Below are 24836 nucleotides of genomic sequence, written 5' to 3'. Positions count from 1 at the left end.
AGATACCAGGAAATCGTTAAAGAAGCCAGCACCTACATTAAGAAAATTGGATACAACCCTGACACAATAGCATTTGTGCCAATTTCTGGTTGGAATGGTGACAACATGTTGGAGCCAAGTGCTAACATGCCGTGGTTCATGGGATGGAAATTCACCCGAAAGATGGCAGTGCCAGTAGGACCACGCTGCTTGAAGCTCTGGATTGCATCCTGCCACCAACTCATCCAACTGACAAGCCTTTGCATCTGTCCCTCCAGGATGTCTACAAAATTGGTGGTATTGGAACAGTCTCTGTGGGCCGAGTTCTCAGACCTGGCATGGTGGTCACCTTTGCTCCAGTTGATGTTACAACTAAAGTGCAGTCTGTTGAAATGCACTATGAAGTTTTGAGGGAAGATCTTCCTGGGGACAATGTGGGCTTCAATGTCAAGAATGTGTCTGTCAAAGATGTTCAATGTGGCAATGTGTCTGGTGACAGCAAAAATGACCCACCAATGGAGGCAGCTGGCTTCACGTCTCAGTGATTATCCTGAACCATCCAGGCCAAATCAGTGCCGGATACGCACCTGTGCTCCATTGTCACACAGCTCACATTGCTTGCAAATTTGCTAAGCTGAAGAGTATTGATCGTCATTCTGGGGAAAAGCTGGAAGACGGCCCAAAGTTTCTGAAATCTGATCATGCTGCCATCATTGATATTGTTCCTGGAAAGCCCATGTGTGTTGAGAGCTTCTCTGACTACCCTCCTCTGGGCTGTTCTGCTGTTTGTGACATGAGACAGACAGTGTGTGGGTGTCATCAAAGCAACAGATGACAAAGCAGCTGGAGGTCGCAAGGTCACCCAGTCTGCCCCAAAAGCTCAGAGGCTAAATAAATAGTATCCCCAATACATTCCACCCCAGTCTTAATTAGTGATGGAAGAATGGTCTCAGAACTATATGTCTTAATTGGACTTTTAAGTTTAATAGTAAAAGACTGGTTACTGATTACAATTCATCAAAACCTTCAGAAAGAAAGAAGAATGTTTTGTGGACCGTTTGGTTTTTTTGTGTGGCAGCTTTTATTAGTTTTTTGTGTTTGCTTTTTAATTGCTGCAATTTTTAAAATTTTTTATTGGGGAATATTGGCGAACAGTGTGTTTCTCCAGGGCCCATCAGCTCCAAGTTGTTGTCCTTCAATCTAGTTGTGGAGGGCGCAGCTCAGCTCCAAGTCCAATTGCCATTTTCAATCTTTAGTTGCAGGGGGCGCAGCCCGCCATCCCGTGCAGGGATTGAAACGGCAACCTTACTGTTGAGAGCTTCCACTCTAACCAACTGAGCAATCTGGCTGCCCCTGTTATTAGTTTTTAAAATCAGTTTTTAAAATTAGTTTTTAAATTAGTTTTTAAATTTAATGGAAACAACTTGACCAAAAATCTGTCACAAAATTTTGAGACCCATTAAAACAAAGTTGAATGAGAAACCTGTGTGTTCTTTTGGTCAACACTAACTTCCTATTGTACTACTTAGGTAAAAGACTTAATGAGCTGCCCATAACCTATTTCTGGTGTTGTATCTGTTGAAACTTTAGAATTTGATAATCTGGGTTAACATTTTTCTTCTGGGTGGGAACTTTGGTTTTTTTTCACCTTGTCTTAAACGAAGGAATCATCTGTTTACATAATAAAAAGCTACGGGAGGGGCTCTGTTGGTGCAATACCTCACAGGTTAGGACAGAGAAGCAAAGAGTAACTTTGTTGATGTGTAAGCTAGTCTACAAAAGCCAAATTCTGTAACATTAAAGTTCACATGTTGCATATTAAATTTTGCAGAGTTACATCAATATTGAATAAATTTATTGGTATGTCAAATTTTAGTTTATCAGTTACTGGAACGTGAATTCTCACATTTACAAATACGGAAGTAGTTCAAAGGACCTAAAATGAGGCTTAAATAGTATTGAGGACAGTCTTGCTACAGTTAATTGTAACTTACATAATGTTATTAACCAATGTCACCCCAAAAAATTTAAGTGAAAAATAATGCAGGTACAGCATTTAGCACATTGCTTACGTATCAACCTTAACAGCTGCATTTTAAAATTTAGCATTCATTTGCTGACTTGCATTATCTTTCCAAGGGCAAATTGATTAGCCTGCTCATGTAAATTGTAAACACTGAAAGGCAAAAACGCACTTAATATAATTTTTAATCACTGTAGAGACATTAAAATTTTTGTTGACTTATATACCAACTAATGATTGTCAAGAATTTTTAGGCCACAGGCTATTTCTGCAAAACAAAAAATTCCATAGACTAGTAAATCTATAATTTCTATTTATCTCTGCAAACAAATCACCACAATTAAATAGATTTTAAGAAAATATTAATAACTCAAAAGACTATACACATATCTCTATATATTCTATTTATAGCAACATTGAACAATTTTTAAAATGGAAAAACATACAATTACAGGGGACTAGTTAAACTTTTGCAGTCACTGAAACTAATGACTATTCAAGATATGGAAAAGTGTTTATAAAATAAGTGAAAAAAATAGAAATATAAAACCATATATACAATCACAACTACATAAACACTAAGTATATGTTCATTTATGCAACTTTTACCCTCTATACTTTTGCCATTTTGAACTTTTACAAGCATGCATATGTGTTACTTGGGTAATTAAAAACTAATGGATGTACATAAATATTAGATGAGAGTACAAAAAACAGAAAAACGTGTTAAAGATTATGAATTAATTATTAAGCATCTTGTAAAATGTCAAAGTGAATGTAACCATTATATCTTTTAGGCAAATTAATAGAAGTATTTAAAAGAATAGCAATGCTGTGAGACATTAATGTAGGAGATCATGTTTATTAACTCATTTAACAAATATTTATTGTTTTCACCATGTGTGAGGCTCTGTTGCTAGGAGTTGGGGACACAATAATAAATAGATTTATCATGGAAGGCTAGTGGTGGACAAGACAGCTCATCTAGGCATCCATCCTTCCTCTCACCTGAATCCTCCAAATCATTGTCTACGTCCCCAAACCACACCTTTCAAAACCCTCTGTAAGAGGTAGCATTTCATCATCTAAATGTCTCTCGACCTCCTCCCTCCCCACCCCACCCCTAGCTGAAACCAGCCTGACTTCTGTGACTCTCCAGTCCCTCTCCCTGCAGGGCTGTGCTTGCAGATGACCTCCAGTGCAACACGATGCCATAACCCAGCCACAATGCAAATATCCCCAGAAAGCGCCTAGGAAAACGGCCATGGTTTGAGCCTGAGTGGCCTAACGGTACTTGCTCCTTGTATGTCAGCTTTGATCTGATCTAAACTCATTGTTTTCAATGGTGACTTCTCTCTGGGCAACGGGGAGGAACTCCAGGCAAAGCAAACTGAATGTGCAAAGATACATGATGGGACACAAAGCAGGGCGGCTCTGATGGAGGGTGTAAGGGGGAGGATGACAGGAAATGGGGTGGGGGGGCGTGGTTAGAGGTAGGTAAGAGTAGAGGGAGGAAGAATTTTCTGTTGTAGGCACCAAGGAGCCCTGCGGAGTTTTAAGCAGAGGAGCAACAATGACCTGATCTGTGTTTTGGAAAGCTCACAATAGCCGAATGAGACTAGATGGGAAGGGGGTTCTGACTAGCATTGGAGTGGCTCTAATTAAAATAATCCAGGAAAGAAGTGATGAGAGTCTGAACCAGAGCGTAGCTGCAGAGGGAAGAGGAGGGGCTGGAGTTAGATGATTTGGGACAGCAGAATCCAGTTAGAACTTGGTGACTTACTGCACAGAAGGTGGTAAGAGAAAAAAGATCCTAGGGTAACTCCCAGATGCTGTGTCCTGCAGATTGTCACTGATCAAAGCCATACGGTTTTTCCCCCCCAGGGCATATTTATTTTGAAAAATAAAGGTGAAACCATTTCACTGAGCAGGGAAGGAAGACACAGTCTTCTGTATGTCACCAAACCAATCGCTTAGAATCCTGTTGCCCGAAGTGGTAGAATTAAGTATAAATGGTGGGGGGACATCAGAAACAGTGACTTTTTTGGCTAGTTTTTCCCTTTTCTGTTATCTTTCCATCTGAGTAAGTCAAAGTGAAAGCCTGAGTAAATCTTAAACACTTGATAATCTCCTTTTGAGAGAGAGAGAGAGAGAGAGAGAGAGAGAGAGAGAGAGAGAGAGAGAGACCTCCTGAGCAAGCCTTAGGTTCAGAGACTTAGACAAACCATATCAAGTTAGTCACATTTTTTTGTTTTCCTTGATACACATTTACGATTACCCCTCTATTTAAGACACATAATTTTTTTTTTAAGTTTCCTTTAAGTTTCCTTTTGAAATATACCAGCTGAGTGGGTGGGGCAGGGGGAGTGAGTTGGTTTAGAAAAAAAAATTAAGTAAAAAATGGTACAGGAGACAATCAATGCAGATGTAATGAATCATGGCACATGAAAGGCTGAAGCCTGGGAAACCCTGTCCTAAAAAAACTTACAGTCAGTTAGAAAGGTAAATCCCAAATTCAAAACACACCTTCAGCATAACCTAAGTATAATTAAAGAAGAAGTCTGCAAGCCTCTGGAAGGACAGACAATCGTGCAGTGATTAGGGTTTGAGCAATTATAAATGTGAGTGACTTTGGGGCTTAGGGCTAAGCCAAGGGCTCAGCAGGAGTGGGGGATGACAGGGCCAAGCATAAATCAAAAGGTTCTCCTTTTCCTGGCAAAAGCCCGAGATGCCCCTGGGGAAGGGCCTTCTCCCTCAACTGGAGCAAGAGGGTCTGCGAGGTCTCTCCAGAAAGCAAAATTGTTTCAGTTTATGGTTTGTTTCTACAATCAGCCAGGAAATAGTCTTCAAATCAAACTTTTCCAGAAAAAAAACATGTATTTGAGGAGAAGCAAGGGACAGAAAGATATAACCGTATTAGAGGTTGCTGTGAGCCTAAGAAGGTGGTGGCTTCCTTCTCAGCAGATGGTTCTTCCAGGAACCCAAAGCCCTGTATCCCAATAACGGGCACAACAGTGTGTTAAAGAAAGAACGTCCAGCCGAAGAAAAAGTCTTAGAGTTTTTTGTGTGTGTTGTTTTTTGTTGTTGTTGTTGTTGTTGTTGTTGTTGTTTTAACTAAACTGATGGCAATTGCCAGGAAGCAAAAATATCAACAGATTAAGAAAATGCTCTGGAGAATGGCAGTTTTGCAAGCTTATTTTATACATAAAATCAAAGGAGACATAAGGAGGGTTATATGAAATCCATTGGTGGTAGATGAAGGGGGTCGGAGAAAGCAAAGCGGGGAAATCTCTGGGATTGGATAAAAAGTAAAATGAAGAGACACATACTTGTTTTACATGGATGGGGACAGCATAGTTAACATCTACAGCACACAGAGATGGTACGTGGGCCATGAGATAATGAGGGGTTCTGTGGTCTTGTGCTCTCTCTATGAGGTTGTACGCAGAGGGGTCCCAAAAACGGCAATTACTTTGACTTTTCAAAGGTATGTTATCTTAGATAAAAAAGACAACAGACAGGCTCACTTAAGATAAAGAATGACTTTTGTCAAGGAAGCTACAGGCCCAGGATGTGACTACCTGCCATGTCCTGCTTTTAGTTAGGAAGTTTTACATGCAGACCATCCTATGTGGTTACAGAGTTTGTCAGGCCCGCCACGCAGGCCTCCCCTGAGCTTGTCAGGTTTAGTATGTGGCCCCTTTTTTATCCACAGTTCTCTCCCTAGCAACTGTTGCCAGTTTGGCTCAAATAAACTCTTTAAGAGTTTTTTTTCGGCTGGATGTTCTTTCCTTGACAAGAGTCTTCCAGTAGCTGCCTTCCCAGCAGGTGAGTCTGAGCGTGTGAGTGTGTGAGGTGGGAAAGAGCAGGATAGACAGACAGACACTGACAACGCGACTCCCTTCTCCCCAACTCCCAGGGGGAAAAAGCACTTAAGAGAGACAAGGCCTGAAAGAAAACACAAGTTTTTGAAAGCAACCTCCCCAGACAGGGTGAGACGCTGCCCAAGGAATCCCCAGTGCTCTCCCCAGGGGAAGGGCCTTTGCTCTCCATGGGAGGTTCCCCACGGGAAGGCTTGATCGGTGGGTGGATGAGTTCCTCTCTCACACAGCGCAGACCTGAGTGAGCGGTCCTCTCCTTTGAAAAGAGGTATTTCAGCTTTAGTACTCCTTTGAAGGGTTGTGTGTTTTGTTTCAGGGAAGGGTGCCATTTTTCACAGTGTGCTGAAAGGGATATACTGACTGAAAACGCCAGACTCAGAGACAAAGGAAACCAAAAGTGATAACCTTCCCGCTCTACCTTTATGATTCCTGGGCTTCGCCTCCCGTTTGTGGAAATCATGTGACCAGCCGATAAACCCAATGCTCCCAGAAGCCCCATTATCCAAACCACCTGAGAGGATGGTATTTAACCAAAGCCCCTCAAGAGGTTAAACCTGGGCCTCTAAACTGTCAGCGCTTTGAAAAGGCAAATATCAAGGTGATTCTGGGTGAGAAGATAAAAGCTTCATAACACAGAAAGTGAGAACACAGAGCCTTTTCATGGTCATCTGGCACAAAGAGAGAAGCTGTGTCTTTGCCCGGACAACCCCCAAGGCCTCTATACTGAGGACCACCACTATGGACAACCAGAAAAAAAGAGCACCTCATGGCTTTCGGGCAAGCTGTGCCCTATTCAGGGGGAGGGCCAGGTCCAGGTCGCAGCATGGAACCTTATCAGTGTATGAAGGTTAGAGACTTGAGAGCCTCTGCCACGCTCAGCTGACAGACCCTGGACAAACCACTGACCCTGTCCCGAACGCCACTTCCGAGTGTGTGAACAGAAAGATAGTAAAAGCCATCATGCAGGGTGCTCGTGAGGCTCAGACAGCAACTTAGGAGATCGTGCAGAAGGGTACGTACCAGTATGAGGTGTGAATCTCAAGATGTTCAGAGGCCAGGGTGCGTGATATTACAATATAGTTCTGTCATTATCGCTGTGGTTATAATCAGCCTGGCATTTTCCCAGTTTTCTCAGCAAACCTTATTTAATTCTTTCAGCAACCTTTTAAGGAACGTAAGGAAGGGAAAATAATTATTTCCATTTTACAGGGGGAAAAGAGACAGTGCTTACACGCACGGTCAAAGGTTGCCTGGTTGGTTTGTATGGCAAGTCTCGATCCAGTCCAACAGAGTTGAATTTCCACATTCTTCAAAATAGGTGCTACTGCACCCTGGGGTCCTACAGATGAAGTGTAAGAAAAAGAATGGAATGAGGAGACTTGAAAGACATATCACCTGCTAACAGGGATGATGAAAATGTTCTAAAATTAGATTATGGTGATGGTTTCGCAACTCTGTAAACGTGCTAAGTAGCATTGATTTGTACACTTTAAATAGATGAATTTTATAGTATGAAAATTACATCTCAACAAACCTGTTAAAAAAGAGACATCATTTTTTTTTTTTTAATGGGCAAGACTAAACTCTTGTGGCTAGGGATGCGTAACTAAAGAAACACCAGGAAGTGACCACTGTAAAAGTCAGGATTCCTTTCAGGTGGAGGGAGGGTTTTGTGATTAAGCTTCTATTTCTTTTATTTCTTGACCTGAAGGGTAGTTAACAAGGGTTATAACTACTTATAATAATTCATTCTGCTCCACATGGGTTTTGTGTAGTTTTCTGTGTCTGTTCTATGACAAAATGGTTTTTTAAACTAGGGGAAATCAAGCATGTAATGACACGCTGTGCTGGTCAGACTGGAAGATGGTCCTCATGACCCCCCACCTGTTTCGTTTTGGGGGCAAATTATGTTCTGAGACGGAGTTTGTCTTTGACAATAGTTTATTTAACACAGCTTCTCTACAGGAATTATAATAATTTCACAACCCAGTAGCATACAGGATGTCTCTTGATAAGCCAATAAAAAAATAACATATTCTAAACCAATGACAGATGAATTATACTATTGTTCCAGGCAAGGGGAGACGAAAGGAATAAAATCCAAATTTAGTTGAGATGTACCTTTATACCAGTTGGTACTTGGGAGAGAAAGCTTAGCCAACCAAGAGCTGACATCTAGCTGCCAGTGCAAAAGTCAAAGTCCCTTGTTGCTAGAGCACGTTGCTAGGGAACGTCAGTGTTGGCGCCAGTCAGTGTTGGGCAAGATGATCTCCTTCAAGAGGCTGCTTCAAGGCTTTCATCACTGCTAGTAAGAGTCACCTTTACCACAGCAGGAGACAATGCCCCAAAGATCTCCGGAAAGCTTTTCCGGTCAGCAAAGTGTCTCCTTGCCCAGACCAAAACTCTCAGATATTCCTCACAAACTCAGTATTTATAATCTAAGTACCTTCCTGCCATAATTGCTTTTCCACATGTTCTTACTGATACGCTAGGGGTTGGGGCGGGGGGGCCCTTAGCAGCTGAGCTATAAGTGCTTATCAAACAACAAGAGATGAGATGACATCCTAACATAATTTACTCCATTCTTATATCAAAACAACTTTACTTCTATAAACATTTTTTGTCTTTGCCATAAACACGATTAAAAGAACTTCACTTAAGTCATAAACAAGTGGATTTGAAATCATATCAAACCAATACACAACAGAAACTGAGACCCTTAGAATGACAGCCCACAAGAAACTGAATGCTGCCAACCACCGTGGAAGTTTAGAAGTAGATCCTTCCCCAGTCAAGCTTCAGATGACGCCATGGCCACAGCTCACACCCTGCCTGCAGCCTTGAGACTCAAGCAGAGTCCTCAGGTCACCTGTGCCCTGACTTCTGACTCCCAGAAACTGAGATAAGAAATATGAGTTGTTTGAAACCACAGAGTTTGTGGTGATAGTATTGCGTGATAACATGCCCTTTGTTTGGGGTTCCCTACAACCACTCTCAGGTTCAGTGCGTCACTAGGACTCACAGAACTCAGCAAAGCTGTTAAACTCCTGGTTACGGTTTATCACAGTGCAAAGGTACAGATTAAAATCAGCAGTAGAAGAAGGCACACAGGACAGGAGCCAGGAGACACCAGTTACCCTCTCCCAGTGGAATCCTTATGGACAATGCTTAATTCTCCCAGCAACAATGTATGACAACATACAAAGAGTATCGCCAACCTGGGAAACTCACTCAAGCCTTGGTGTCCAGGGCTTTTATTGGGGGTCGGTCACGTAGGCAGACCTCACCACCCACGTCACGTGGCTGATCTTAGTCTCCAGCCCCTCCAGAGGTCAAGCTGCTACCTCTTGGCCCAAGGTCCCCAGGCAAACAAAGACATTCTTTTCAGGCAGAATATTCCAGGGATTAGAGATTACTTCCCACGAGCCAGTCAAGGGCCCCTTCCTTTGTTTGGAGTGTACAGTTTGAACATCCCAAGTCTGCAGAGTTAACCCTTTTACCGCATACCCCTTAACTTCAAAGTGGGATTCTTGTCAAGTTACCACCCTGCTCGAAGGCAGAGAGAGAGGTCAGGAAACCACCCTGTTTCAACACCTGAGGAACCTTTACACCTTTATTGGCCTTATAGTCAGAGAGTTTCCAGGATGTAAGCCATACAGCCAGAAGGCAGGGTGCAGGGCAGAGGAGGCAGAGACTGGGCACTCATACAGAAGCTTCTCCTGATTGGCCACTGAATAGAAGGCAAGCTTCCCCTGATCAAGGTCCAGCCAGATGCCCACCACCCTAGGTCTGTCTGAGCCAAGGACAGTTTCCTTGACCATGTTCCACGCAGATAGCTGGCTAGTCCCCTTCCACTCTACACACCAGGAGTCCCTGGTCCTTCCCAGGATCTGGTCACGGCTCATCCCCCAGGAAGCCACGCCAATTGCCCAGTGACTGCAGTACTGAGTGTCCACTTCCCAGTACTTCTTCCCAGAAGAGAAAGCCTGGGAACCTAAGACCTGGCAGGTTGCAAACCTCTCATGACTCCAGGGATACAGCTGTGGAAAGTGAGATACAGTCACCGTCTGGCAGTTCTCAGATACCTCCAAGCTACAGGAGAGGCTCCTCAGGTCAAAGGTTGGACTGATGGCCCCTGAAGAAAAAAACCAACAACATGACCAGCCAGCCCTGACTGTCCATGCTAAGAGGTCCTCCAATAGCAAACAGCAGCTTTGTAGCTTTGGGTGGGACCAAGTCTTACTTTTACAGGCATAAAAATCGGTACATCAACTTGCTGTTCTCTATACAGATCCCTGATGTTGTTTATTAACAATACCCCTTTTCCCACCTTAATCTCTACTTACCATTCATCATCTTTCAGGAAGCCCTCTCTGCACCCCACCCAGCAAAAAGTTACCTCTCACTTATCTTAACACCCCTGGTGCTTTACCTGTTCTCTAAAGATACAGGTACTATCTGCAGGACCGCGACTTATGACCACAGCCGTTTGCATCTCTCTAGTTATACAAAAGCTTCCTAATAAGATCAGGTCTCAATTCTTTTTCGTGCTGTTTCCTACTGAGTAAAGAATTGCTAGCACTTAAACAGCATCACTACTCTAGGTACACATTTGTTCACACTCATTCATTTAACCCTCATGACAATACCACGAGAGAAGTAAGGACTATTACCTCCATCTTACAGATGAGGGAACTGAGGCTTGAGAGGTTACGTAATTTATCCAAGATCACACAGCTAGTGAGCGTAGGAGCAAGGAGTCAAATCCAAGCCGTCTGGCTCTAGGCTCCACACTCTCAAGGACTACTCCAGACTGGGACAGCAGTAGCACCTAAATGGCTTGGTGAATGGTGGCTCCAGCATGGATGCCCACAAGTGGCCGGGGCTCCAGAGTGCTCATGGGTCTGGCTCAGCCTGGAATTTGGGAGTCTTCAATCTCCTTTGTCTTTGTAATCACCTCCCCATGTGGAAGGGTGAAGACAAGCAGCAGGGAGGTGGACTTCACATGCGCTACTCTGTGCAGCAGGTCAAACCCAAGTTTTCAGCAGACCACATACTTACATTGAGAGGACCTCTTGGGTGTAGGGTTGCTCTGGTCAGGCATTGGGCATGAGGAGGAAGACAAAGCATCCGGGAGTTTAACTAAGGAATCAAAATTGGGAGGGAGAGAAAGTCCCATCAGAAAAAGGTAACAGAAGGTATCTATATATTGTGATCAGGGGCCAGGGCTTGGCTTCCTCATCAGCAGCATGTTTTTTAGTGTCAGGTCTTGACTAGGCAGAGCATCCAACTTAGATGTGTCCAGACCAACGTTCTCACTATGGACTTTTTTCTATTTCCCCACTAAATGATGAACTCCTTGCTGGCTCCATGTTCATCTCTGTCTTCTAAGAACCAAGCCCAGTGCCAGGTGCATAGGAAGTGTTTGATGCATATTTATCCAATAAATTAACTAATAAGTTCCAGGGGATCACAGTACCTTGACACCTAGAATATCCATTAACCCCATGTCAATGTTTGAAACTGTTATAAAAACTGGAGAACACGAGTTGGTGTGAGATTCATCTCAACTGCTGACGCCTCCTACTTCCCTCTCAAGGTACTAAAGTTTACTTATTAACTTAAAGCTACCGTGTGCTTGCAATGGCCATAGTAGGTAGAAGAAGAGAAAGTAAAGGAAATGTCACAGCGTGGATTATGAAGGTGAAACCTTCCCCCATTTGTATGTTCAAGTGACCGCAGCATAAAGTGAACCTAAGAGTCAGACTGAGAAGAGACAAAAGACCCTGTCTGGGGTGTGGGCGGTAAGGCCATAAGAGCAAGAGAGCTGCCCTTCAAGAAATCATGATCAAAATTCAGGTGGGCACCACTGTTCTTGCATTGAACTGATAGGATTTTAACTTACTGGGTTTTTTTTATTTGAAAAATTTTTCAATTACTGTTAACATACAATATTATATTAGTTTTATGTTAGTTTTTGTACAACATAGTGATTAGACATTTATATAACTTACAAAGTGATCACCCAGATAAGTCTAATACTCATCTGACACCATTCAGTGTTATTACAATTTTACTGACTATATTCCCTATGCTGTACTTTGCAGCCCTGTGACTGTTTTTATAACTGGAAATGTGTACTTCTTAATCCCTTCACCTTTTTCATCCATTCCCCCTAAACCCCTTCCAACTGGCAACCATCAATATATCCTCTGTATCTATGAGTTTGCTTCTGTTTTGTTCTTTTTCTTTTTTCAGATTCCACATATTAATGAAATCATATGGTATTTGTCTTTTTCTGTCTGACTAATTTCACTTAACATACTACTGTTGAGGTCCATCCATGTTGTTGCAAATGGAAAAGATTGCCTTTTTTTTTTTAATGGAGACTATTCCATTGCATACATGTACCACATCTTCTTTATCCAGTCATCTACCGGTGGACACTTAGGTTGCTTCCATATCTTTGCTATTGTAAATAACACTGCAATGAACATAGGGGTGCACATATCTTTTTGAATTAGTGTTTTGCATTTCTTTTGGATAAATACCCAGAAGTGGCATTGCTAGCTAGGTCATATGGTAGTTTTATTTTTAATTTTTTGAAGAACATCCATACTGTTTTCCATAGTGGCTGTAGCAACTTACAATCCCACCAACAGTGCATTGGGGTTCTCTTTCCTCCATCTCCTTGTCAACATGTTTGTTGATTTATTGATGATAGCCATTCTGACAGGTATGAGGTGATATCTCATTATGGTTTTAATTTGCATTTCCCTAATGATTAGTGATGTTGAGCATTTTTTCATATGTCTATTGGCCATCTCTATGTCCTCTTTGGAGAATGTCTATTCAGGTCCTCTGCCCATTTTTGAATTGGATTGTTTGTTGTTTTTTTTTGCTGTTGTTGCTTTTTAAACTTTTATTTAAGTGTGTTTTTCCAGGACCCATCAGCTCCAAGTCAAGTAGTTGTTTTAATCTAGTTGTGGAGGGCACAGCTCACAGTGGCCCATGTGGGGATCGAACTGGCAACCTTGTTGTTCAGGGCACCACACTCTAACCAACTGAGCTAACTGGTGGCCTGAGGTTGGTTGTTTTTGTGGTGTTAAGTTGTATGAGTTCCTTATATATTTTGGGTATTAACCCTTTATTGAATGAGTCATTGGTGAATATCTTCTTTCATTCAGTAGGTCGTCTTTTCGTTTTGTTGTTGGTTTCCTTTGCTGTGCAAAAACTTTTTCGTTTGATGCAGTCACATTTCTTTATTTTTTCTTTTGTTTCCATTGCCCAAGGAGACATACAGGATTTTCACTTATTGTTAATCATAGTGTTAAAAAATGTTTTTAGCCTTTTAGCTAACAACATGTTTTTCTCCTAGTGATGAGGAAAATAATCTACACTTGACTGGTTCTTAAAGATAGTTAGAAAAAATTGACACATGATGTACATTCATAAGTGCTGAGTAATTATTAAATAAAGCACTGGTGACTATTAAAGAGATGAAGTTTTATGATATGTTAATCGATCTCGGTATAAACCTTATTGCTTACCACTGATTATAAGTTTCATAAAAGAAAAAAAAAGAGATGCTTCATTAAGCAGTTGATTTTACAGAAATATTTGTTATATCAATTTAATCAGTGAGAAATTTCTTCTAATAGAATCTAAAGAATCTCGTTTCTCCACAAAAGAAGAGAATAAGCCACAGGTTTCTTTTCTTTTTCAAAATGTAGCCAGGATCCCTTGGGAAAATAAAATATCAGGAACAGGTCTCTTATAGCACTGTTCTGTTTAAGTGGCATTTTTCTGCATAAAATGTGAATTCCATGGGAGCTCATGTTGTATTTACAGACGGTCAAAGGAAATCATTGTGATGAGGCAGTGAAATTGCTTGGCAACTGTTAAAGCACTGACTTGAAGAACAACTAATCTATTGTCTTAGAAACAATTTGTGAAAATTTCAGGGAATGATGTTTCAGGAAATACGGATATACCCAGATCCTTTATTTTAAAAAATGTTCTGGACTGGTCCAAGTAATCAAAAACAACATAACCACAGAGAAAGAACTATATTCCACTTGCTAACGCATACTTAAATTTTATAAGTGGAATTAAAAAAAATACTTAATATGTATACTTAATTCCTCAAAAAATTAAAAACAGAATTACCGTATGATGCAGCAATGCCACTTCTGGGCATATATTCAAAAGAACGGAAAGCAGGATCTTGAAGACATGTGCATAGTTGTACACCCATATTCAGAGCAGCGTTACTCACAATCGTCAAGATGTGGAAGCAATCGACGGTTGAATGGATAAACAAAATGTGGTATACACATACAACAAAATATCATTCCATCTTAGATAGGAAGGAAATTCGGACACATGCTATGATATGGATGACCCTAAAGAACATTACGCTAAGTGAAACAAGCCAGTTACAAAAAGATAGTAACAACATGACATGATTTCACTTATATCCGGTATCTAGAACAATCAAACTCATAGAAACTAAAAGTGGAAAGGTGGTTGATAGGGCCTGGGGGAAAGGGAGCTAATGTTTAAAAGATACAGAGTTTCAGTTTTGCAAAATGAAAAAGCTCTGGAGCTTGGTTTCACAATAAGGTGAGTGTCCTTAACGCTACTACTGAACCAACAAACACTTAAAACGGTAAAGATGCGGGGGAGGAGGGTTATCAAAGTGGGAGGGATATAAATGATAAATGTTTATTATATTGTTTTGTACACCTGAAACTAATAAAAAAAAATGTTAAAAAAAAAAACACGGTTAAGAAGGTAGATTCTTATGTGTATTTTATTGCAATTAAAAATTTAAAATTTTTTAAATGCATACTCAAATAATCTTAAAAATTGATAACTTTACCCCCAAAATCATGTTGCTCCAGTTAAGAAGCAACATTTCAATCAGATCAACATCATTAAATATAAAAATGTTATAAGAGATATGTCCCTAAAGTGGTGTTATGTAAATGTTATCTAAAATTCACTGGGACACATGCCAGGATACACTTCAAATGGATCAAAGAGTTCAATGTAAAATATGAAACCAAAGATTTAAATATAAAATGTAAAAGTATGAACACACACAGACACAAGAAAATTCCTTTCTAAACTAGGGGTGGTGAAGTTTTCTAACTAAAACTGAAAATCTAAAAGCCATAAAAGAAAAGACTGCTAAAATTTGCCACTTGAAAATAGAAAAATGTGTCTATATGGCTTTCTAAAATCCATGCTAAAGATTCAAAAGATAAATAACAAATTGGGGGACAAAATTTGCAACTCGTATCACAGACACAAGGTTAATCTTCCTAATTTACAAAGAGTTCCTAAAACTCCATTTTTAAAAGACACAAGATATAAACACCCAAGGTGTGGAAAAATGCGAATGAAAAGTACAGTATACTCATATATTCCTTTTTTGAACCCATCAGATTGGCAAAAATATTTACAAAAGTTTGACAATACCCTCAGTTGGCAGGATATGGGGATACATATTTCTTCTGTGAGAGTGCAGATTGGTATAACCCAACTAGATGGCAATGTGTATCATAATTCTAAATGAATCTACCTTCTGATTTCACAACTTACTGGCAATTGAACCTACAATCATATCTGTACCCATATAACATGATGTATGTATCATTATTAACATCAACGTTGTTTGTAATTATAAGCAATTGGCAGAATCACGTGTCTATCAGTAGAGGAGTCAGTAAATAAATGTTGGCATATCCATAACCTGGAATATGATCCAGCTGTAGAAGAGAAAAATGCTAACGGTCCTGATTCATAAAGGCATCAACATATACTAAAGAAGAAAAGCAAAATGCAGAACAGTGTATATAATACGCTACCTTTTGTGTGAAAAAAGATTGGCGGAGATAAGAATAAAAATTCGTATTTACTTGTATTTGCATAAATGAATTCTGAACGGACATTCAAAAAACTGATAAAAGTGGTTAACTGAGATGGGGGATAGCTAAAATTGGGCAAGGGTGGGCAAGAGACTTTTGTTGTATGTCTTTTTATATTGTTTTGATTTTTGAATTTAATTTAAAAATTTTTAAGTTCAAAATTATAAGTTGAAATTTAAAATCCATTTAAAATTTTTTTTTTAAAAAATAACTTTTAAATTTGTATAAATAAGTAAACTCACTAAGGAACTCAGCCTCAGTTAGGAGCACACAGGAGCCAAGAGGGCATTTATTTCTCAGATATTTTTGGGAACAAATAATAAACTGCACTCTAATTGGCTTCCTTAAGAAACTTTTTCCAAGGAATCCTGTTTCTCTGCTTAAATAAGGGATGACTTTTTAAGCGGTACAAGATCATTTAAATAGAAAAAAGCTGTAGGAAGTATGTTTCTAAAGTATATAGAGCTGGTAGTAGCCAGAGCGGGGGGCGGAGCCAAGGGAGAAGAGAGCTGATGTATACAGGACAGGCGTTCCCTGATTTTCAGTCATGACCAGGGAAACAACAGAGAACCTACAGTATAAAGTCAGGACAGAAAGGTTCTTGTCTACATTGTTACTGTTTAGGATTAACAACGTCTTCAAAGATTACATTTTTAATAGCATATATCAAGAACTATTTACAAAGTCGCATGTTTTGTTAATAAAGACATTTACTAGTTAAAAATAAAAAGTGGCCTATTTCTGAATCTCCTCAGATGGATTACACAGGGGAGTGGTAAGCTGGCAAAATCAGGTCCAGGTTCTAGATGTATAGGTCTTAGGAAATGAGTTTCTGTCTCGTCAAGGGCCCGGGTTATATCACACCCCCAGTCAGGTCCAAAACCACAGCCAGCCACATCAACACCTTAGCCCACTCCGTCACTTACTACACCACGGTGATACTGCAGCTGCGCTCTGGGACCATGTCCCCCAAAAACAAAGCCATGGAACACTTTGCCATTTCCCCCCAACTTCTATATTTGATCCTCCTCTGCCAAATAAAATCAACTTACCCTGCCTTTGTTCTTCAAGGGGCTCTTTCCCTGTGAAGTTTTCTCGTAATTTTTTCCGGATTTCTTCTAGGTCACGCAGAATGTCTCTCATTTTTCCCTCAGGTGTGTTGGAAGTCCCTAGCTTTGGAGAATCCAATGAAAGGTCCATCCCACCAGAAAAAGCCTATTGATGAATCATTACATACATAAATAAATAAATAATGAACGTCTCCTCCAGAATGCATCAAATAGTATATTCCAGTTCTGCCCTCCATCTAGAATTTTCCACTTAACTTCCTAACAAGTTTTTAAAAACATTACTACACCCTCAAAATAACATGCCTTGAAGACAATCTGAATAATACAGAGTACAGCAAAAATATTACAGAGTGGTTATTTCTGGGGGGTGGGAGGGGGTTATGGATGATTTTCATTTGTTTTCTTCAAACTGCTATGTATTTCCTAGTATTTTGTACAATAAATATGAATTTCTTGGGTAATACTAAAAAAGGTTAAAAGTTGTTAGGTGCCTATTACAGGGGCTTTACATAATAAATAATATAGATAGTCACCGAGATTAGCCCCCAAGGCCAGAATAATCTCCCCCAGATTGCCATCATTCTACCATAGCTCTTCTAAGGCCAATGTAAACATGTTACTTCCATCCAGGCCCTGCTTTCTGGGGCCTCCAACACACGCCCCCTGATTTTCTTTAATCTCAGGTCCTATTACACCCCAACACAGCCTCTCATCTGCTGGCCGCCTTCCCATCTTCTCGCCTTCCCACGTTCTCACCCTCAGCACCTTGCTTTCCTTCCCATCTTGGCATAATCCATTTCCCATTCTTTTCACCAGTCATAACAGCAGTAGGCACCCCTTACTGAGTACACAGTCCAATCAATGCTCACCTCTAATTTGCATAGCAATCTTCCAAGGTAGGTTTCTTATCCTCATCTTACAAAAGAAGTCCAAGTTCATGAAGGTTAACTAAATGCCATAGTTAATTTCCACATTGTTCAAGCCCTTTTTTTGTACCCGATCCCTTTTAATTCCCACACCGTACCAACGAGATGGCAGGCCTCATTATTATTTTACAGATAGAAGCCTGAGACTCAGAAAGACGAAAGGACTTGCCGAAGGTCATACCACTCGTGAGGGGCAAAGTCAGGTCTTCACGTCAGGCTCTCAAACTTCCCATCCCTACCCACTGCAATCCTGAAGTCCCACGTATTCGCTCAGTCAGTGGGTATTTGTTGAGCACTTGTGAACGACAAGTCAAGCACTGAGGTTGGCCTGAGACTATAAGGGCGAACAAAAGAACAAGAGCCATTAAGGTCTCTACCCCCATGAAGCCTCGAGGCCAGCGCAAGGGAAGAGGGAGGACCGGCATTAATAACATATGGCACCAAGCATCATCAAGTTGCAACTGTGATAAGTGCTACAAATGAAAGGTACATGGAATCCTAAGAGCCTCTCAGGGGGATTGGGCTTGTTCAAGGAAATCAGTGAAGGTTTTCCTGGGAAAGAGATCTAGCTGGGGTCTGAAAGATGACCCGGCGTTACCTATTAGATGACAGGGTGAAAGAAGAACATTGCATGGTGTGCACCCTGTGGTGGGAGAAAAGTGTGACACTTGGAGGGACTGGTGTGGGCCAGTGTGACTGGAGCCTGAAGAGCCAGGAAGAGTTGGGTGAAATGAGACGGGAGAGGCAAAGAGGGATGGGACCCTGTGGCACCTTGTCGGTTCTGTGAGAAGTGAGTGGGGTCTTCGTCCTACACAAACAGATGTCATTTGAGGGTTTTAAGCAGATGAGTCACACGATCAGCTTTGTGTTTCAGAGGGTCACTTTGATGACCACAAGGAGAGCAGACTAGATGGATTAGAGGGGAGCAGTTAGGAGGCTATTAGAGCAATCCAGGCAAGAGATGATTGTAGGCTTGGATTAGCGAAGTTGCAAAGGGGCTCAAGAGTAGTACACAGATTCGAGAGATGTTTTGGCAGGTAAGGGAGGTTTCTGGCTTGTGCCCTTGGAAGGATACCACCACCCGTCAGATGTGGAATCCCAGAGGAGGAACAGCTTGGGACATGTTAAGCATGATGTACCTCTGAGATACCAAGAGGAAAAGATAAGAAGGGAGGTTATCAGGCTAGAGCTCAGAGAAAGGACCAGCTGGAGCGATGTTTGTGCTAATTAGAGCCGTGGGTGTGGAGAAGAGAAAGGGACCTACAACTTAGCCCTGAGGGATCCAGCATTTCACTGCTGAGCAGAGGAGAGGACGCCTACAAAACAGACTGAGAAGGAGGAGCCAGAGAGAAACAGAGGATGGCTGGAAGATTTGTGTTACAGAAGCTGAGGCCAAAGGTAGTGATGAGAATGAAGGTGTCACGTGTGTCAAAGGCTGCTGAAAGGCCAATGAGGATGAGGGCTAGGATGTCAGCAGGAGTTACACAGAGGCCACTGGTGATCTTCGAGCTGGTTAGGTGGAGGGCTAAGGATGGAACCTGGGCCGCTTGCAGCTTCCCTACCTCCCCTCAAGCATTCCAAACGTCCAGTCATCCCTGCTTGATAGGAAAGAGAATGCTACACGACTGAGACTTATTGAATCCTCCGATTGCAAACATCTTCCTGCTGCTCCCGTTGGAAGGTGTCCCTAGCCCCGCCCTCTGCCACATCCTTTCCTCTCCCAGCTGAGCCTACCATGCCCAGGATGTGCAGTTTATTGTCTGGTCCAGATTCTGGGAGGTGTCTCTGACTCTGAAGGCTCCTGACAATGTCTACAAGCTGTTCCACCAGTTCTGCCAGCTCGTGACCAACTTCTGGGGTGCTCTTCCGTACCGCCGCCTTTAAAAGAGCAAAGTAGAACACAAAGCTGGACCCAGATAGAGGGTGAAGACTGGATAAAGTAACTGACAAGGAAGTGACAAAAATATTCAGAGGACAAGTAGGAAGCTACCCATTTCCTCTACTGATCGTCCTGGGGCCATCACAGGAAACCAGAGTCCATCTATGGGATGGGGAAAAAGGTCGGGGGTAAAGTGTGAAGGGAAGCCTAGGGGTCAATTTGAACAGGGGAAGTCAGAGAAAAAATAGGGTGACAGCCTGGAGTTTGGCAGTGAGTGGTGCAGGGGAAGGTATTTGTCTCGGGTTTAAGGTCCACTCTTGCCTCTGACTCATCTTGTGTCCTCACCACTCCTTTCAAATGTGAAAGTGACTATCCCTCCTTCTTTTCCGTAGTGAAAAGGATCTACCTAACTGTTCACAGTGAAAGGATCTTGGAGACTTTAGAGTGATGTACAGATGCAAGCTCTTTTTGTTTGTTTAGTGACATCCTTCACATTAAAAAAAAAAAAAAACAGGTGGGATATAAAATGGAAAGCAACAAAGGAACAAGACAAACAAAAACTCATAGACACAGACAATAGTTCAGTGGTTACCAGAGGGTAAGGGGGGAGGGGGAATAGTAGAAGAGCGTAGAGGGGTCAAATATATGGTGATGGAAGGAGAACTGACTCTGGGTGGGGAACACACAATGTGATTTATAGATGGCGTATTACAGAACTGTACACCTGAAATCTATGTAACTGTACTAACAATTGTCAGCCCAATAAATTTGAATTTAAAAGAAAAAACACACATTCAGAAGAGAGCGCTAAACAACTCCACTTAAAGAGCTTACTCTGCTCAGCTGCCTGGTTGGGAGTGGGAGTAAGTTTTGCAGGCAGGCAACATATTCTGGCAACAACCTCAAGACCTGGTGACAGTCCTCAGAGGCAGGCTGGGCACGGGCCTCAATGGAAAACTTTGCATTACCTCCAACAGGGGTTCTACATAGAGTCACAGAAATATAAGGTGTTCATCATTGAACTCTAAGTAAACCAGAGCTTTTATAACTTGGCTTTGACATTTTTCATTATTTTAAATTTTCCTGGAACCTCAAAAACTGGAATTGACCCAGGACCTTTTTCATTTCTTAAGAAGCCCTGGTGTCCCTCAAATTGTATGTGTTTTGGAAGACATAACCAGGCTATTTCAGAGAGGGAGGTGGCTGACCGCTGGTAACATTGTTTGCTCTTAAATTTCAAGGCCCTTCTCCTAAAATTCAAGCAGCTGGAACTCTGGAATGGAGGCCTTCTCCAGGCGTCTGAGCAAATCAAAAACTTAAAAAAAATAATTACATTGCTTTTTCTATCCATAAGAGAGATGCACACTTATTTGAATTTAGAACATGCAGAGAATTGAAAAGAAGAAATGTTTCAAATCATCCAATATCCCACCAGCCAAAGACCATCATTTTAATGTAAAAGCCAATGGGACATATAGTCGGTCACTATAAACTACATTAATAAAGAATTTTAAGGACCTGAAGGATAATGCTGCATTTATAATCTAAGAGAACAAGCTTTACTCATAATTGAAAAAAAAAAAAATAGAAGCAACCAGCATGTCCATCAAAAGGTGAAGAAATAGGGTGACAGCCTGGAGATTTGGCAGTGAGTGGTGCAGGGGAAGGCATCTGTCTCAGGTATAAGGTCCACTCTATGCGATGAAATATTATTCAGCAATACAAAGAAATGAGCTATCGAGCCACAAATCTTAATTTTGCTTAGTGAAAGAAGCCAGTCTGAAAAGGCCTGATACTCTATGATTCCAACTATGAGCATATGACATTCTGGCAAAGACAACACTAAAGAGACAGCAAAAAGATCAGTGGTTGCCAGGGTTTGGAGTGAGGGGTACAAACAAGAGAAGCACAGGATTTTCAGGGCACTAAAACTGTATGATACCATAATTGTAGATACATAACCTCATGCATTTGTCAAAGCCATAGAACCATACAACACAAAGAGTTAACCCTACCTACGTAAATGAAAACTAGGATTTTAGTAAATAATAATGTATTAATATTGGTTCATCAATTGTAACAAATGCACCACACTAATACAAGACATTAATAATATGGGGAACGTGAGGGGTGTGTGAGGACTTTCTGGAGCACCTCTTCAATTTTCTGTAAATCTAGGGCTGCTCTAAGAAATAAAATCTGTTAGTTAAGTTTTTTTAAAAAAAGAGGACGGGGCGGCCGATTAGCTCAGTAGGTTAGAGCGCGGTGTTCTTAACAACAAGGTTGTTGGTTCGATCCCCACGTGGGCCACTGTGAGCTGTGCCCTCCACAGCTAGATTGAAGACAACTACTTGACTTGGAGCTGATGGGTCCTGGAAAAACACACTTAAAAATTTTTAAAAAAGTAACTGAGGTTTAAAAGATTAAGAAACTAATCACAAAAACCATAGTTACTTAAAATAAATAAATAAATAAGAGGACATAACCTGCCTATACAACATGACCTCAACTCTATTTAAAAGGACTGCAGAGACTAGCAATCGGGTGTAGTGGGCTACTCTAAGCTCTCATCCCCGCACCCCACCCCCCTCACCCCCCCACCTCCGCCACACACACACAGAAACACTGAAAAACAAGCAGAAACAATCAGAACCAACTTTGCCAGAACTCTGGAAAACACTGAATCAAAAAAGAGCAACCTGGCATTAGGAAAGTTTCGTGGTGTTTTTATTTGGCCATCCCCACTCCCTCAGTATTCACGAATCCTGGAACCCTTGTCCTGGTTCTGGAAGGTGCAGAGCAGACCTTTTTCAGAAATTGTCCTGTATGTCTGTTCAAACCTGGCTAGGGGCTGCCTGAAGGAATGGCACAGTGTGCTCATCTTTGTTTCACCTAACTCAGGCAAACGCTGCAAGCTGAACTAAACTACCATAGCGGATGTTTGGGACAAAAGATTCTAGTTGAAAGACACAATAAACCACCTAAGTCCCACAAGAAAAAGCCAGGGAAAACTGGAACCGTCTAACTTTGTTGATGGGAATGTAAAATGATGTAGTTGCTGTGGAATATAGTTTGGCTGTTTCTCAGGTTAAACGTATAATTACACTAACGGCCCAGCAAATTCAGTCCTAGGTATTCACCCAGAAGAACTGAGAATAGGGACTCAGATACTTGTACACCAACGTTCACTGCAATAATACGCACAATCATCAAAAGGCGGAAACAATCCAAATGTCCACTGATGTATGAATGGATTAAAAAAAAAGTGGTATATACATGCAAGGGAATATTATTCAGCCACAAAAAGGAATGATGTTCCAATGCATGGTACAACATGGATGAACCTTGAAAACATTATGGTAAGTGAAAGAAGCCAGACACAAATTGCACTTACATGAAACATCTAGAGTAGACAAATTCAGAGAGACAGAAAGATTAGAGGCAGGGAGGGCTGCAAGGAGGGAGAATGAGAAGTTACTGCTTAGTGGGTAGTTTCTGTTTGTGGTGATGAAGTTTTGGAAATAGACAGTAATGATGGCTGCACAACATTGTGGATATAATAAAGGCATTAAATTGTACACTTAATGGTTAACATGGCAAGTTTTGTTATATGTATTTTACCACAATTAAAAAATCCAGACAACCAAAATGCTCATCAAAAGATTACTGGATAAAGAAACAGTGGTCCATATATACAATGGAGTATTACTCTGCCTTAAAAAAAAGAATGAAATTTTACCTTGTGCAAGGATATTATGCAAAGTGAAATAAGTCAGACGAAGAAAGACAAATACCATACGGTCTCACTTATATGTGGAATCTAAAGAACAGAACAAACGAAGTAACAAAACAGAAAAAAAATTGCCAGAGACACAGACAGCAGAAAGACTGCAAAGAAATGGAAATATGCCAAGGTGTATAGCAGCTAAATTGAAAGGATTTCAGGAGATTTGGACTTTTTTCTGCTTCTTCATACTCTTCTGAACTTTCCAAAGAGCGGGTTCTACTTTTAGATGGAGAAAAGTAATGTGAAAGTAGGAAGGATGAGGGAGGGAGGAAGATCCATGGGGGAAAGCGGTGCAGGAAGCGTGGGCAGATAGTGGTAACGGAGAGACGGGAACCCGGACCCGCCTACCCTACCTTCTGCAGCCCGGTGCGGCGCGCGGGTCGCGGGGAGGGGCCGGGGCTCCGGGTCGGGCCCGGGCCGCCCTCCAGCTCGCCCACCGCCCGGCTGTACTTGTCCGCCAGGTCCTGCAGCAGCGTGTTCTTCCGCAGCTCCAGCTGCTGCTCGGAGCCCTCGCGGCAAGTGGGGCAGGACCAGTGGCGCCCTGCGCCCCACAGGTCCTTCAAGCAGTCCCGACAGAAGCTGTGGCCGCAGGGCAGCGTAACGGGCCAGGCGAGCAGGCCCTGACAGATGATGCAGCCCAGGTCGTCCTCGGCCAGCCACACCGGCACCGTGAGTCCGATGTCCAGACCCGCCATTGTGACCAGGCCGCCGTCCGGAAGCAGGGCCACAGTGGGGACCGCCCGCCCGCGCTACGTCTCCTCCGGCTCCTCCCTTGCTCCTCCCTTGCTCTTCCTCTCCCCTCCTCCTTTGCTGCCTCTTCCTCTACTCGTAGCGATCCAAGCTTTTTTCCTTTCTCGGGTCCCGCTGAAAGCCGAGAGTCTCCACCGCCCAGCCTGCAGCGCCCTCTGGCTAGAGCGAGTCCTCACCACCGCCTCCTGCGCTGGGAAATCAGCTCGCCCCAAGCCTTAGGAAGCCCGCTGATGCCCGAAGATTTTCTCTAGCTTGATGTCCCCCCATTAAAATGCAACCCTGACAGCTCTTGGGAGAAGAAACAACAGAGAATTCGATTCCAGAACTCTTTCAAGAGGATGTGCCGACTCACCTGAAATCTATGTAATTTTACTAACAATTGTCACCCCAATAAATAAAAAAAAAAAAGAAGGAATTTAAAAAAGGAAAAAAAAATATTGAATTTTCTGGTTCCATCTTACTGGTCAGGTATTCTTTTTTCAGCCCTTTATCTTGATCCAAAAAAGAAGGGGCTTGTATTCAAAATACTTTATGAAAATCATCTAAAGCTGACTGGACATATAATCTTTGTCAATCTGTATTTCAATCTTGACCCCATTTCAACCT

General features: G+C 41.9%; 1 protein-coding gene and 1 pseudogene across 2 annotated transcripts; one reads left to right on the top strand and one right to left on the bottom strand.

Annotated features, from left to right (window-relative positions):
* Nucleotides 1-143: 143 nt before the first annotated feature.
* LOC117012917 (elongation factor 1-alpha 1-like) lies at nt 144-986 on the top strand (annotated as a pseudogene).
* An 8492-nt stretch (nt 987-9478) lies between these two features.
* On the bottom strand, nt 9479-24252 carry RNF135 (ring finger protein 135). 2 transcript variants are annotated; one of them, XM_033090838.1, is made up of 5 exons: nt 23834-24247; nt 19549-19692; nt 16871-17033; nt 10945-11025; nt 9479-10018 (listed from the first exon to the last, which is right to left on the bottom strand). In XM_033090838.1, the coding sequence occupies exons 1-5, from the start codon at nt 24173-24175 to the stop codon at nt 9489-9491; spliced, it is 1260 nt and encodes a 419-aa protein (XP_032946729.1). In that variant the 5' UTR covers nt 24176-24247; the 3' UTR covers nt 9479-9488. The 2 variants fall into 2 exon arrangements, with proteins under 2 accessions (XP_032946729.1, XP_032946730.1); XM_033090839.1 differs by lacking the exon at nt 19549-19692 and having other exon boundaries at nt 23834-24252.
* Nucleotides 24253-24836: the final 584 nt, after the last annotated feature.

The sequence above is a fragment of the Rhinolophus ferrumequinum genome, chromosome 21 (assembly GCF_004115265.2).
Source record: "Rhinolophus ferrumequinum isolate MPI-CBG mRhiFer1 chromosome 21, mRhiFer1_v1.p, whole genome shotgun sequence".
NCBI classification, from domain to species: Eukaryota; Metazoa; Chordata; class Mammalia; order Chiroptera; family Rhinolophidae; genus Rhinolophus; species Rhinolophus ferrumequinum.
This window is presented reverse-complemented; position numbering and strand designations above follow the sequence as displayed.